This window comes from Rana temporaria, chromosome 11 (genome assembly GCF_905171775.1).
Source record: "Rana temporaria chromosome 11, aRanTem1.1, whole genome shotgun sequence".
Classification (NCBI taxonomy): domain Eukaryota; kingdom Metazoa; phylum Chordata; class Amphibia; order Anura; family Ranidae; genus Rana; species Rana temporaria.
The window spans coordinates 36,349,747-36,365,904 of NC_053499.1; the positions used below are offsets into that span (position 1 = coordinate 36,349,747).

Consider the following 16,158-nt stretch of genomic DNA (forward strand, 5'->3'; position numbering starts at 1 on the left):
AAACCCGCGCATGCTCAGAATCAAGTCGACGCATGCTTGGAAGCATTGAACTTCGTTTTATTCAGCACGTTGTGTGTTTGACGTCACCGCATTCTGACCCGATCGGATTTTGGACCGATGGTGTGTACACATATCAGGCCGTACGGCCACTTCAGAGGTGAACCGATGAAAGTGGTCAGTCTCATCGGTTTGGTCCGACCGTGTGTACGGGGCCTAAGTGTCCGGTTCCCCTGGTCCCCGATGGATGGTCAGGCCCCTATTGGAACATCAGCCTCTCTTCGCACTCCTCAGGCAGACTTTCCACCGAACAGCCTCCTCCAACAGGATGGACAGCCCAGGACCTCTTTAGGTGTGGACCCAGTCGATTACTGAGTCCCAAGCAGCAGATCAATTGCTCCGGGCCAACATGGTCCCCAAAGCCAAGATCTCTGCGTAGCACGTGCACCCTGGACCGGAAGACCATTTGCCGGGGCGCCGTGAAATGGCTACCCTGAAGGTGGGCACTACACGAGGAGAAGACCCAGGAAGATGGCGTCTGCCCCATAAATACCCCTCCCCAGCATGCACAGCGAGGAAGCCTCCTCCTGATAGGCTGCTGGGGAAAAGTATCCAGTCCTTGACTCCACTGCTGCCACCTGCCGACCTGGGGTGGAACTGCAACCTAGAAACAACAGCATGAGCCCCACAGCACAGCCAAGCTGGGACAGAAGCTCCAAATTTGAACTAATTAACAATGGTCAGAGTCACTTAACTCTCTGACCCCCTCTAAATTTCAATAGCACCGGTTCTGAAAAGTAACCAGACGCTACACGAATATTTGGAAAAATTCATTAAACAGGTTTTCGTTGGTTCGGTTAGCTCCGAATGAACAAATTTGTCTAAATTTGTTAAAAATGAATACGGAACTAAGCGAATTGCACATGTCTCTACTAGAGATATGCTTTAACAGACCAAAATGGGACAGATAAGTTGATTGTTAGGCTTCACATACACTTTAACACTTTACGACCTTTTAGCGAATAAGACATTTAGTCATTTGAATAAAGTAGATGAGATTTTCTTGTATGTGTTAGGAGATAAAGTGCTTCTTGTTGCTAAACTCCAGGCACTCTCTGGTGATTATAAAACATCCGCCATAGCAACTGGGAGAATCGCAGTCATCTGAAATTGATTTAATGTTAAGGACTAAAAGCAGGCACACAGCTTCCCATTAATATTTTAATTTAGGGCATGTAGAGGAAAACAAGCAGCGGTATAAAAAATAATAGTGATGAGGGGAGAGGAGATTCAGAAATTCATTACCAGTGTTTCCAGTTCAGTATCTCAGGCTGGAGACGTTTTATGACATAGACTTACTTCCCGCTCCAACATTAACCCCTCGGCTCTCAGGTTCTTCTCGAATGTGCTTCGCTTTTCAATCTGCGGATTTGATTTCTTGTATACCAGGATGTAATCAATGCGTTTGATGCCGTCTTTAAAAAACTGTCCTTGGGAGGTCCCTGAATTCATTTCATTCTAAAGGATAAAAGAAACACAAAGTTGTTATAATTCATTTTATAATAATACAGTAATTGAATTATTAATTTTATAATATATATAAGGTTGTGATGTATATTCAGGAAACATGGCTCTCCCCTATTATTTTGACTTTCACACGGTACACTAGTAAAAGCGGATTTCTGTGCCAAAGGTAAGTGTGAATGAAAAAGTGGCCCTAATTGTAAAGTAGACTCTAAGTCAGGGATCCTCAAACTACGGCCCTCCAGCTGTTGCAGAACTACACATCCCATGAGGCATTGTAAAACTCTGACATTTACAGACATGACTAGGCATGATGGGAATTGTAGTTCCTGAACAACTGGAGGGCCGTAGTTTGAAGACCCATGCTCTAAGCGGCTCATTAAAACGGTCAATTTGGGACAACACATAGTGTGTGCCAACAGCAGCGGCCAACAGCGACAGAGACAGGTTGAAATGCGCCTTCTCTGTCCATAAGGTTTAGGAGTGTGTCTATAAGAATGTTTGACTATTCTTCCAGAAGCGCATTTGTGAGGTCAGACACTGATGTGGACTCGCAGTTTCCGCTCTAATTCATCACAAAAGTGTTCTATTGGGTTAAGGTCAGGACTATGTGCAGGCCAGTCAAGCTCCTCCACCCCAAACTCACTCATCCATGTCTTTATGGACCTTGCTTTGTGCACTGGTGTGCAGTCATGTTGGAACAGGAAGGGACCATCCCCAAACTGTTCCCACAAAGTTGGGAGCATGAAATTGTCCAAAATGTCTTGGTATGCTGAAGCCCAACCCCTGAAAAAACAACCCTACACCATAATCCCCCTTCCACCAAATGATTTGGAGGGTTGGCCCAATACTCTTGGCAATATAGTGTAGATGAGCGAGTTTTGATTGGAGGAACTTGACTGGCCTGACCTCAACCCGAAAGAACACCTTTGAAATGAATAAAAGCATAGACTGCGAGCCAGGCCTTCTCGTCCACATCAGTGCTTGACCTCACAAATGTGCTTTTGGAAGAATGGCCAAATATTCCCATAGACACACTCCTAAACTTGTAGACAACCTTCCCAGAAGAGTTGAAGCTGTTATAGCTGCAAAGGGTGGGCCAACTCAATATTGAATCTTTTGGACTAAGACTGAGATTCCATTAAAGTTCATGTGCGTATAAAAGGAGGTGCCCCAATACGTTTGAGAATATAGTTTATAGTTTAACCCTTCTTGTACCCAAATTCTTAACCCTGTTGTGACTAGAGGTCATTGAAGTCTAGATGGCAAGGCAACATTTTGTAGTCTTGGTATGCGTTGGTTAACGGGATAATAACTCTGTGACTAAGATGCATAGCTAAAAGATTTTCACATTGCTTTGTAATGACTTACAAGGCTTTTATTTGGTAAAATATCTAACTACCAAAAGCTGCGCTGCGCACTGCTAGCTATAAAAGGGAACATAGATTAACATTCTCTTGGGAAGAGGCATTGTGCTGAGGAATGTTAATCTACAGATTGCAGATTGGGAACGGGTTAAAGAAAACCTCATCTTAGAGAACATTTGAGGCTGTTAATGTTGTCTTCTTAGGCTACATCAAGAATGTTGAATACCAGTGTATAGTTTGCTGCTTTCAGAGGCAACTACATGCCACCTCTAGACGCAGCAAAACTTTTATGGCCGCATAGAAACTAGCAGATTAGCTGCGGAAAAAAGAAATGTTCCTGGACTGCCGCACTCCGATAGGCGATTTATTGAAACAAAATGAACAAAGGATAAAATCCAAAGCTGTATAACATCCAAAAATTCATGCAACACTGCAATCAATGGTAGAACGTGGACATAGGGGACAAAAAAACTAGTTTCACATCATGGATAGATGCTTAGTCATAGCTGGGTTGTGTGAGGATCTGAAAGCAGATTAGCTGCATCCAGAACTCCACAGAAACACCAACCCTGGAAACACACTGGCTGCATCCAGGGTTGATCAGAGGCTCTATTTGCTTGTAACTACTCAGATGGGTGGGTAAAAAGTACAGAATACAGTTTTGAAAGGACATTGTGCAGGCCAGTCAAGTTCCTGCAACCCAAACCTGCTCATTCATGTTTTTATGGACCTTGTTTTGTGCACTGGTGTGCAGTAATGTTAGAACTAGGGTGGCCACGTGTCCTGGATTCCCTGGGACAGTCCCGCATTTTGCAGGTCTGTCCTGGGTTCCTTTATTCCAGGACAATGCAGTGTCCCAGAATGAAACTGACACAGCTACCACCCGGGTGGTGGCTGATGGCCCCAAAAAAGGCTTCCACATCACTGCTTTACTCACTGACAGTACTCGTCCTGGTCGGGAATGCCTGGAGGAGCACAATCCCTGCAACCTTCTTGTGTACAATCACTGTGCTGCGATTCGTTACAGCACAAGCTGATTTTTGGGGTGTCCATGAATGGTAGTTTGGAAATGTGGTCACCCTAGTTGGAACATGTAAGGGTCATTCCTAAACTGTTCCCACAAAATTGGGAGCATGAAATTGTCCAAAATGTCTTTGTATGCTTATTCCTTAAGAGTTCCCTTTACTGAAACTAAGGGGCCAAGCCCAACCCCTGAAGAACAACCCCACACCAACACCTCCCCCTCCACCAAATGATTTGGAGGGGTGGCCCATTACTTGTGGCAATATAGTGTGGATGAGCGGGTTTGAGGTGGAGGAACTTGACTTTTCTGCACAGAGTCTTGGTCTCAACCCGATAGAACATCCAGGCCTTCATCCAACATCAGTGCCTAACCTCACAAATGCGATTCTAAAAGAACGATCAAAAATTCCCATAGACACACTCCTAAACCTTGTGGACAGCCTTTCCAGAAGAGTTCAAACTTTTATAGCTGCAAAGGGTGGGCCAACTCAATATTGAACCTCACGGACTAAGACTGGGATGCTATTAAAGTTCATGTGCGTGTAAAGTCAGGTGTCCTAATACTTTTGGTAATATAATGTACAGAAGATATCAATGGTCATCCCAGTATTTGTTTCCCTTAATGGGTGGATTCCCCTCCCTAAACAATGTAGACAGAAGTGCAATAAGCTTCCATTTACCAGAGGCCTATGGGAGAAAGGAACATTTGTAAGCCATAAAAGAGAAAGGGGAAGAGTTCATAAAATATGAAAATCATCTTTAAATTGCCAGCTGCTATACGAGTCATACATCTCTATGTGAGCACAACAAGACTAAATACGTTACTTCTATCTGCTATGAATCCTTTCCCTATTATGTACACAGGCTTTTAAAGACTCATTCTACTTTATGTCCAATCCTTGCGGTAATGACAGTGGAATATTGCCTTGCTCAAGCAAACTAATTATGGAAGTTGACCTTCTGATTCTCTGCCTTGTTTTCTCTGCAGTCCTCTTACTTGTTTAAATAAACCATTGCCGAGGTCTGTATTCTTTTTCATGGTGAAGAACCTGATTGGTTGTTTCATCACCTGTAGAAACCTCTACTAGTAAAATAAAAAGAGTTGTCAGCTCACTTGGCTATTAGAGACCTATGTGAAAGCCGGTACCACAGCTTAGCACACATAGACTGCCAGATAAAGTTTCAGAGCTAAAAGCTTCCTTTAAAGGGGTTTTCCATCCATTTTTTAAATTTATTAAAAGTCAGCAGCTACAAAAAGTGTAGCTGCTGGCTTTTAATAAACTGACACTTACCTGCTGCAGCGTTCCAGCGACGCACCGGCCGGGGGTCCGCTCCTCTCCCCCCCTCCCCGACCGGCGTCTTCATTGTCACTGTGGGCACCCGGCCGTGACAGCTTTCGGCTTCACGGCTGGGCACCCACTGTGCATGCGCGAGCGACACTGCGCGCGCGGTGCGGCCCGGCGCTGTCACGTTTCCCAGGCGATCGCCTACAGGGAGGGGCTGCCAAAAGGCGATATGACGTATCGCCTTAGCAGCCCCTCGGCGGAAGGAGGAAGTGGGACAGGAAGTCCCCTTCTCCTGAAGCCCCCACTCCCCCCCCAAAAAAATTACATGCCAAATGTGGCATGTAAGGGGGAGAGGAGTGGGTTAAGAGGAAGTTCAATTTTTGGGTGGAACTCCTCTTTAAATTATCTAGCCGTTGACAGGAATATGGTGCTATCAGTATTTCCACTTGTAGCACAGAGCACTGTGCTCCAAGTCCACCCAGTTGTGTTACATTAGCGAATGATTATTTGCTATTGTAACACTGATTGGCTGAAAGAAGATCCGATAGGATTGACCTAACAAAAAGTTAATTAGTGCAAGTATCCACTTCCAGAAATCAAACCAATAAAGACCACGACTACTCAGCTGGTATTCGTATTTCTCCACCACCACAAACAGCACACCTCTTACTAGGTCGGGGATATGCAATTAGCGGACCTCCAGCTGTTGCAGAACTACAATTCCCATGAGGCATAGCAAGACGCTGACAGCCACAAGCATGACACCAGAGTCAGAAGCATGATGGGACAATGTAATTTGCAACAGCTGGAGGTCCGCTAATTGCATATCCCTGTACTAGGTTATAAGACCTCTTGGCTACAGAAGGTCTGAAATCGCTATTCCCAAAAAGGTAAAGAACTAATGGCCAATCTCAGCAATGCTCTTCATCATTTAATAGTTTAAGGTGATCTCACGCGATGATATATAATCACTCAAACACTGAAACAGAGTCCCCGAGGGGATTAGTAAAGTGCAACGTGTATAGTGCAAAAATATATATATATGAATATCCCACAAGTGATGACTATCCTCAAAAGTGCAAAATATATACATGGATGAACAGGGACCAAAAAAGTCAATAGATATATAAAGTTCTTCAAAAGGAATGGAATTTCAGAAAGTGCAACTGCAATATAAAATGGCAAGCATATGGCGATTGTAACGGAATGACCCGTGATACCCAGAGACTTTTGAGGGATGCGGGGTACTCCTGTGCCAGCTTCACTAATGACTCTTGGGTCTAGGGTCATCCTATGTCCAATAGGGGCATAGGATGACTGAGAAATTATATTTTGGATTACATGAGATGGGACAGTAATGATAATTCATGTATTGCAGGAAATCTTGAAATATTACAGGTGGTTAATTCTGACCCCAACAGGTCAATAGCAGAGTGACTCATTCATGTGGGGACACATAGACTGTTGAGGTGCTAATTAAGTCTACCTGGCTGTAGAGATGAAAGCTGTGTTTGCATTCTATTGTCTATTGTGTTAATTAGGTCTGGTTCCTAAGATATTTCATTGTGCTATGCTAACTAACCCTGTATTGTGTGAAAGTTCTATTGATGCTAATATGTGTTGTGAGTTAACACACTCTAAAAGTCATGATGTCTGCCATGTCAGCTTATAGTAATTGATTCATGTAGAGTCAGTGCCAGAAAGTCTGTCTAAGGCCGGGTACTCACGACCAAACATGTATGGTGAAAGCGGTCCGTCGGACCGTTTTCACCATACATGTCTGCCAGAGGGCTTCTGTACGATGGTTGTACACACCATCGTACAGAAGTCCGCGCGTAAACAATACGCGGGGCGTGTCCGCGGTGTCGCTGCGTCGATGACGCGGTGTCGCCGCGACAATGACGCAGCGACGTGGGCGGCCCGCCTTTAAAATGCTTCCACGCATGCGTCGAAGTCATTCGACGCATGCGAGGGACGGCGGGCGCCTGGACATGTACGGTAGGTCTGTACTGACGACCGTACATGTCCGAGCGGGCAGGATTCCAGCGGACTGTTTTAAAACAAGTCCAGGAATATTTGTCCGCTGGGAAAAGGCCCGGCGGGCAAATGTTTGCTGGAATTCGGCCCGCTCGCGCCCACACACGACCAAACATGTCTGCTGAAACTGGCCTGCGGACCAGTTTCAGCAGACATGTTTGGTCGTGAGTACGGGGCCTAAGATGTGGATTGAGGGGGACTCGTTAAGCACCCATTGTGTGATGTTGTGGGTAGAGTGAGTCATTGTCCAGATTTGGTTTCTAACTGTATATAACCAGCTGAGTTTACCATTAAAGTGTTCATCTGTTTGGAACCAGAGAACAGAGCTGTGTGTCTCGTTATTCTGGGAAATGGAAAGGGTCGTGTCTGCTGGATTGTGGAGTGTCGGATAAGCTGTCTTGGGTTGGTGGAATGGAATATCGTAAACGGCCTTAACCCCTGACCGTTACAGCGATATAAGTCCATAAAAAAACTCCACGAAATGCCTGCTGTACAGATTCCTAATATCCAATAAAGACAGTCTCACAGAACTCTCACCTCATGAGAATGGAGAAATTCACATCAAAATTCTTTTGATTGGTACTCACCCCTCCGCCGGCTTCCGGGCCTTCAGGGAGTTCCGTCGGAGATCCAGTAACGTCATGGACACTGGCGGGGCTTGCCGTGTCCATCTGAAGGACTCCTTTGCTGCGTCTTCATATCTGCATGGCGGCGTGACCTTACTATCTGCCACACGCAAGGGCTGTTACACTTCCCTCTATCAACCTGGGATTCTACAGCCACCCACTGGGAGTTGTGATAGTTCCCTTCACGGGACATCTACACGCCGACGGACTGATGTTAACCCCTCCTCATCTGGATTCAGCAGTGGTATCGTTGTACACATTTTTATACCAGTATCATAGTTAGATACATGTTTTTATGACTGCTTTTGGTACCGTTTGGTATAACTCGCACCATTTTTACAGTTTATGTAGCTACATCGATTTTATCTCCAGTGCAATATTTATTTTGTTACCTACTTGAAGACTATAAAAGAGTTTTAATGCTATTCCCATTGAGCGCTGCCTGTGTGTTTTTTCTATCCTGCTATCCATTTTTCCAGTGGTTGGTAGCTGCACTGGGAATCAGACTGCAAGGAGATCAGCTAAAAGTAGTTGGATCTGTATGTGCGTTATAATTAATCGAAATTAGTCGATTAATCATTAAAAAAAAAAATCGATTAATCGAACACAACATTTTTAATCAGTAACAGCCCTAGAAAGAACCCTTATAATGACAGCTACAATAGTGCCAAAAAAAGGTCAAACTCATACAAAATTACATAGCCCTAAACAGATTCCACCACTAGTTTCTATAATACAACAAAATAAAATGTATGCTGGCTACCTACAACACAAGGGCAATGAGTTGTATATCACATGCTTGCATAGTTTTTTTATTATTATTTCTGCACTTTAAACAAAGAATTTCCTGATCATTGATTGTTCCCCTCCTTTTACCTTCTATGTGTTTTGCATTTATATTACAATATTATCTCCCATTACTATGAACATATTTCAGTATGGTCACTTCAGTGTGGTTAATATCATTTTGCTGCTATAAAATGTTGCTGCAAATCTCGCATACATCATGTGGATGGTTTGTGTTTTTTGTGAAAAACAATGTAATAAATAAGCCTACATGGCCAAACCAATCCCAATCAGAATGAAAACAAATTCATATTTCTCTTGAGAAACTCTGCTTTACATATTTTGCACATCAGTTGCAAAATGCAGAATCATTTTTATCAGTCGTACACAGATTGTTGATGTAGAATTATTTTCTTTACTTAGCAAAGTAGCACAATGCAAAAAGCTGTGAACTCCACTGATCTATCACAATATGTTACAATATTGTTTTCAAGTGTTCTCATATTCAAATGAACACAGTGGTAATAACTACATAACATATTAGAACATAATGGGGCTGATTTACCAAGCCTTTACTCCATGACTCATGGAGTAAAAGCAGGAGTAGCAGCCGTTTTGCCATTTACTAAAGAAATACGCTGCTAGTGCAGTGTATTTCCCTAGTTACTAATGTGCTCCGTGCGCCCAGGAGAGGGTGCATTGTGCACCAGTACAGACCTGGCGCACGGCACATTAAACTGTAAATTGCGGGGGTTTGGGCGGGAGTTTATTAGGGGGGGAGGTGGGGGGATGCAGGGGAAGTGAAGTGACATGTGTTTTGAAGTGTTTGGCAGGCCGAATTGAAAGGGAAAGTGTTTTTTGAAAACAGATCCCCGTACGCTTGCACAGTGCGCCTGAACCTCGGGAGGTTCATTTGCATACTGGGCATGCGCAGAGAGAAAAGTCAGGGATTCCCGTGCGCCTTGTCAGTACGCCGTGAAAATCTTGGTAAATACCAAGCGGCGTACCCGTGAATGCGCTGCGTGACGCGGCGCACGGGAATCTCCGAGCTGTTTTCAGCCCTGAAGGGGAACTCCGCGCCAAATTTCAAACTTGAAATCGGCGCGGGTCCCCCTCCAGGGCTACATTAGGCTCTTAGGCTTGGTCCGGAACGTGAGGGGGTTAAACCCGCGCCGATTCGGCGCGGGGGTCCCCCCCAGATCCAAACCAAGCCCTCATCCCAAGCATGCAGTCTGGCCCGGACAGGAATGGGGGCGGGGACGAGCGAGCGCCCCCCCCCTCCTGAGCCGTACCAGACCGCATGCCCTCAACATGGGGGAGTGTGTGCTGTGGGGGAGGGGGGCACTGCCCCCCCACCCCACAGCACTCTTGCCCCCATGTCGATAGGGACAAGAGCCTCTTCCCGACAACCCTTGCCATTGGTTGTCGGGGTATGCGGGCGGGGCTAATCGGAATCTGCGAGCTCCCTTTAATAAGGGGGCCCCCAGATGCCGGACCCCCACCCTATGTGAATGAGTATGGGGTACATCGTACCTCTACCCATTCACATGGGGGAAATGTAAAGTAAAATAAAACACCACACACAATAAAATATTTTATTAATCAGCTCCGGAGCCCCCCCTTTCTTCTTTAGCTCTCTTAGAAGGGGGGGTTTCTTCTCTCCCGATCTTCTGCCGGGACCCTGGGCTTCGGTGATTTCTGCCGGGGGAGGGCGCCATCCCTCGGTCCTCTCCGGAGCCTTCCGCCGGATGCCCCCACCCCATTTAAGCTCTTTTTCATTAGGGAGGGGCATCCGGACTTCGGGGTCTTCTGCCGGGGGATGGCGCCTATCCCCCGGTCTTTCCGGTGCCTTCCGCCAGGGTTCCGGTCTTCCTGGTCTTCTGCCGGGGGTGCGCCAACTCCCAGGTCTTTTCTCTGCTCCCTCTTCTGCCTGGCTCCCCCGCGGAGCCAGGGCTTTCTTCCGTCTTCTTTCTTCTCTCTTCCTTCTTCTGCCTGTCTCCTCCGGGAGCACAGGGCTTGTCTGCGCTGTCCTCTCCCTTCTCTTCCATTGGATGTTGACACGACGAGGTTCCGCGCTGACATGCCGTGTCAGCGGCGGGCATGGACTTATATAGGGCAATGCCACCATGTGACCTCAACCCATGTGACATCACATTCCCTGGGCATGATGGGAATGTGATGTCACATGGGTTGAGGTCACATGGTGGCATTGCCCTATATAAGTCCATGCCCACTGCTCAGACGGCATTCCAGCGCCGGACCTCGTCGTGTCAACATCGAATGGAAGAGAAGGGAGAAGACAGCGGAGACAAGCCCTGTGCTCCGCGGAGGAGACAGGCAGAAGCGGAAGGCATCGCAGAAGCCCGGAGAGTGGCGCCCTCCGGCGGAAGACACCGTACAAGCCCGGGACCCTCCCCCAAAGGCAGGAGCCTCACTGGTGAAGGGGGGTCCCGGTGAATTACGTCGCTGAAGACGGGGGTGGGGTGCCAGTGCACCCCCCCCCGCAGAAACCGTCGTGGAAGCCCGGGACCCTCCCCCAAAGGCAGGAGCCTCCCTGGTGAAGGGGGTCCCGGTGAATTACGTCGCTGAAGACGGGGGTGGGGTGCCAGTGCACCCCCCCCGCAGAAACCGTCGTGGAAGCCCGGGACCCTCCCCCAAAGGCAGGAGCCTCCCTGGTGAAGGGGGGTCCCGGTGAATTACGTCGCTGAAGACGGGGGTGGGGTGCCAGTGCACCCCCCCCCCCGCAGAAACCGTCGTAGTAGCCCGGGACCCTCCCCCAAAGGCAGGAGCCTCACTGGTGAAGGGGGTTCCGGCAGAAGATGGCGAAGCCCGGGGCCTAATGGGGTGGTGGTGGGGGGCCCCGGCAGAAGACCCCCGGCTGACTAATAAATTAATTTATTCATGTGTGGTGTATTATTTTTTTCCATTTTTTTCCCCAGGTGAATGGGTAGGGGTACAATGTACCCCCATACTCATTCACATAGGGTGTGGGGCCGGAATCTGGGGACCCCTTTATTAAAGGGGTCTCTCAGATTCTGATAAGCCCTCCGCCCGCATACCCCGACAACCAACGGCCAGGGTTGTCGGGAAGAGGCTCTTGTCCCTATCGACATGGGGACAAGAGTGCTTTGGGTTGGGGGGGCAGTGCCCCCCTCCCCCACAGCACACACTCCCCCATGTTGAGGGCATGTGGTCTGGTATGGCTCAGGAGGGAGGGGGGCGCTCGCTCGTCCCCACCCCCATTCCTGTCTGACCAGACTGCGTGCCTGGGATAATGGCTTGGTTTGGATCTTGGGGGGGACCCCACGCTATTTTTTTTGCGCGGGTTTAACCCCTTATGTTCCAGACCAAGCCTAAGAGCCTGGTATGCACCTGGAGGGAACCCACCTTATTTTTTTTTCCGGGGGTCTGGAGTTCCCCTTCATGAACAGCGATCTGTCATTTACACATGTCAGTCCCCCCCCCCCTACAGTTAGAACACACCCAGGGAACATATTTAACCCCTCCCTCGCACCTAGTGTTAACCCCTTCCCTGCCAGTGGCATTTTTTGAGTAAGCAATGCATTTTTTACAGCACTGATCGCTAGAAAAATGCCAATGGTTCCAAAAAACTGTTCGATGTGTCCGCCATAATGTCGCAGAGTACCGATAAAAATCGCTGATCGCCCCAATAACTAGTTAAAACAACAACAAAAAAAAATTTGTAGACGCTATAACTTTTGCAAAAACCAAACACTAAACGCTATTTGCGATTTTTTGGAACCAAAAAGATGTAGAATACGTATCGGCCTAAACTGAGGGTTTTTTTAGTTTTTTGAATATATATTTTTGGGGATATTTATTATAGCAAAAAGTAAAAATAATTTTTACATATGTGGGCGGGACTTACGCAAGTCCCGCCCACATATATAAACATCGTTCAAACCACACATGTGAGGTATTGACGCGTGCGTTAGAGCGAGAGCAATACTTTTACCACTAGACCTTCTTTGTAACTATAAACTGGTAACCTGGAAAAAAAAGAAAAAGGTCACCTATGGGGATATTCACGGAATTCATTTTGGCCCCATTGCAGGAGTGTTTCCAATAGTAAAGCGTGACATGTAAGGTATCTATTTACTCAGTGTAACATCATCTTTCACATTATCCCCAAAAATTGGGCTCACTTTTGTGTTTTGTTAATTTTTAACCACTTGAGCCCGGACCATATTTCTGGTCAATGACCGGGCAAGTTTTTGTGATTCGGCGCGGCGTCGCTTTAACTGACAATTGCGCAGTCGTGCGACGTGGCTCCCAAACAAAATTGGCAACCTTTTTTTTCACACAAATAGATTATTAAATGTGCGTGTTTACTTCTGTCTTTAACACCTCCCCTTCAGGCTGGAAAGCATCAGATCAGGGGAAACCAAAAAAAAAAAGCTCTCATTCCATTGCAGCTTGGTTCCTACATGTGTGATGAACTGAGCATGCTCAAACACTTAGAAAAAAAATATCCTTTCTTTTTAAAAGGTGAAAAACACTCATTGGATGCTCATAGAGCGTGGTTTGGGTTAATTGCAGGTGTGCCCAATTACAAGCTCACCCAAACTAGAGACTGCAATTTGGTCATGTGATTTCAATTGCTTCATTACTAGCACTGTTATAAAAAGCTTGGATCGATCAGTCCTCAGCTGCCCTCAGAAGGGGCAGGCTGGCAGAAATGCTGTTGCTAAACACAAATGTGGTTTGTTGCATGGGTTTTGTTTTATTTTGCCAATGGTTTTGGTTTATTTTTAAATGATGTTCACTTTGATGTATTTGTCTATGTGGCCTTATTTCTGAAAAATGTGTAAAGCTATGGTTAATTAGAATTTTGAAATGTATTTTTGTTTGTTTGTCTTTTTTGCTTTCCTTGTTTTGTTGACCAATAAAAATTACTTTAAAATTGTTAAGTTTGTCTTTTGTTACTTTTTCATGCTACATATGTTGACAGCTGCAGCTGAACTAGGTTAGGGCCTAACAAATTATGTGTGATTTTTGTCTAAGCTTCTTTCCTGGTGTGTAATCATGAAATGTTTGCCATGTTTATTCTCCCTGACTTTAAAGACAAAAACTGGTAAGTATTTTATTTATTCTGCAGTGGTCCTCAGCCCTCAAGTACCCCCGACAGGACATGTTTTGGGGATTTCTCTTATCAAGAATTGCTGTCCAGACTATTTTAAAGCACATGTGTAAGATGAAGGAAAACCTGCAAACATGGCCTGTGGGGGGGGGGGGTTTGCTATTGGTGGACAGGCTTGACGTGCTGATTTACAGCACTGTGCTTAAATCTAGCGCAAGGCAATCCTATTCAAATTGTGGGTGTTTGAGGGAAGCCAAGTGAGTGTTAGAACCCCTGCTTTGTGTTTTTTTATTTTTGTGTTGAGCTTTGTGTCCCTTTTCTTAAAATTGGCTTCACTTCCTGTCACACAGCTGAACAGGAAGTGAGGTTAAAACCCTACCAGTGTCATTTCTTGGGGACACCGGTCAATCTAACTAGTGTCCCCATTAAGCAAATTGCACTCCAGCACTGCTGTGTACACCCCAAATCATGGGTCTTCAAACTACGGCCCTCCAGTTGTTCAGGAACTACAATTCCCATCATGCCTAGTCATGTCTGTGAATGTCAGTGCATTACAAGGCCTCATGGGATGTGTAGTTCTACAACAGCTGGAGGGCCGTAGTTTGAGGATCCCTGCCCCAAATGATTATTTAGTTTGGGGTTTAGTAAAGGCAAAGCCACTCTGCAGTACAAGCATAGTTGCTGAAAATCAGAGAGGAAGCACTGATGGTTTTAACATCCAATCCTGTAGAAGCAAAGTTGTTTTGTTTTCTTTCTTCCTTGCTTTGCACTTGTAGGAGTGGATTTGCCTTTAGTAAATGGACCCCAAAGTCCAAGATCCCTAATAATTTGGGGTGTACACAGCAAAATGCTAGAGTGCAATTTACATAATGGGAAACTATTTAGATTGATCTCTGTGTCCCCAAGAAAATATATTAGTAAGGTTTTACCCTCACTTCCTGTTTGGCTATGTGACAGGAAGTGAATGAATTAGAAAGGGTGAAGACACCTCACAAATGTTGTCACTATCAGGGGTGCAGACATCCCCAAAAAAATGAGCAGATAATACTTATTTGCAAATTAATAATTTTTTAGTTAACATTGGGTGGGGTGCTCTAACACACACATTCCTACATATTAGCAACGCTCTATCCTGGCCTATTGGCATGGTTATATTTTCTTAGGGCTCTCAATAAAACTCTATGAAATTTGTGCTTAAACTAGAACCAGGGGCGGACTGACAACTCATGGGGCCCCTGGGCAATAGAAGATTATGGGGCCCCTGGGCTTACAGATGACCACCACGCCAGGAGGTAGTGCAGAGGCGGGCAGCTAAAATCTTGGGATATTCACATTAAAAGCATGTCATTTTCGGACATATCAGGGACAGATCTAAAAAAAACACAGATTTTTACATACTGTCCCTGGTTTTACTGAGCCTGGCAACCCGGATGGGGCCCCCTAGTGGCATGGGGCCCTCGGGCAGTGCCCGAGTGACTCAATGGTCAGTCCGCCCCTGACAAGAACTATAATCAACAAGTTTTATTTTCTTTCATTTTGGATAGAGTGAGGGAGGGTTATAGGCCCTGTCAGTTTATTTTGTATTATCTGTGTCCAATTGGGGAGATTTGCCTTCACTTCCTGCCCCATAGCCAAACAGGAAGTGAGAGAAAAACTATGCAAATTAACCACTTCCCGCCCAGCCTATGGCCGATTTACGTCCGGGAAGTGGTTACACAATCCTGACAGGACGTCCTGCAGGATTTCATGCCGCACGCGCCTGTGGGGGCACGCAGCGCGGCGATCGGTGATGCGGGGTGTCAGTCTGACACCCTGCATCTCCGATCTCGGTAAAGAGTCTCTCACGGAGACGGAGACTCTTTACCACGTGATCAGCCGTGTCCAATCACGGCTGATCACGATGTAAACAGGAAGAGCCATCGATGGCTCTTCCTCACTCGCGTCTTACAGACGCGAGTATAGGAGAGCCGATCGGCGGCTCTCCTGACAGGGGGCGTTCGCGCTGATTGTTTATCAGCGCAGCCCCCCCTCGGATCACCACACTGGACTACCAGGGATGCCCACCCTGGACCACCAGGGTGTGCAAAAACAAAAAAAAATATAGAACAAAAAAACAAAAAGCATTAAAAAATAAGAAAAAAGATGCCAATCAGTGCCCACAAATGGGCACTGACTGGGAAAATCAGTGCCACCCCACAGTGCCCATCCATGCACAGTGCCCACCTGTGCCACCCATAAGTATCCATCAGTGCCACCCATAAGTGCCCGCCCATAAGTATCCATCAGTGCCACCCATAAGTGCCGCCCATCTGTGCCGCCCATGAGTGCCCATCAGTGCCGCCTATGAGTGCCCATCAGTGCCGCATAGCAGCGCCGCCAATCAATGCCACCTCATCTGTGCCGTCAGTACT

At 46.4% G+C, this 16,158-nt stretch overlaps 1 protein-coding gene across 1 annotated transcript in view; it reads right to left on the reverse strand.

Annotated features, from left to right (window-relative positions):
- Window positions 1-16,158, reverse strand: part of ANO3 (anoctamin 3) — a 307,522-nt gene that overhangs the window by 188,024 nt on the left and 103,340 nt on the right. Inside the window, exon 4 of the mRNA XM_040328358.1 lies at window positions 1,357-1,515. Within this exon, the coding sequence (XP_040184292.1) occupies window positions 1,357-1,515 (159 nt within the window). The remainder of the gene's footprint in view (window positions 1-1,356; window positions 1,516-16,158) is intronic.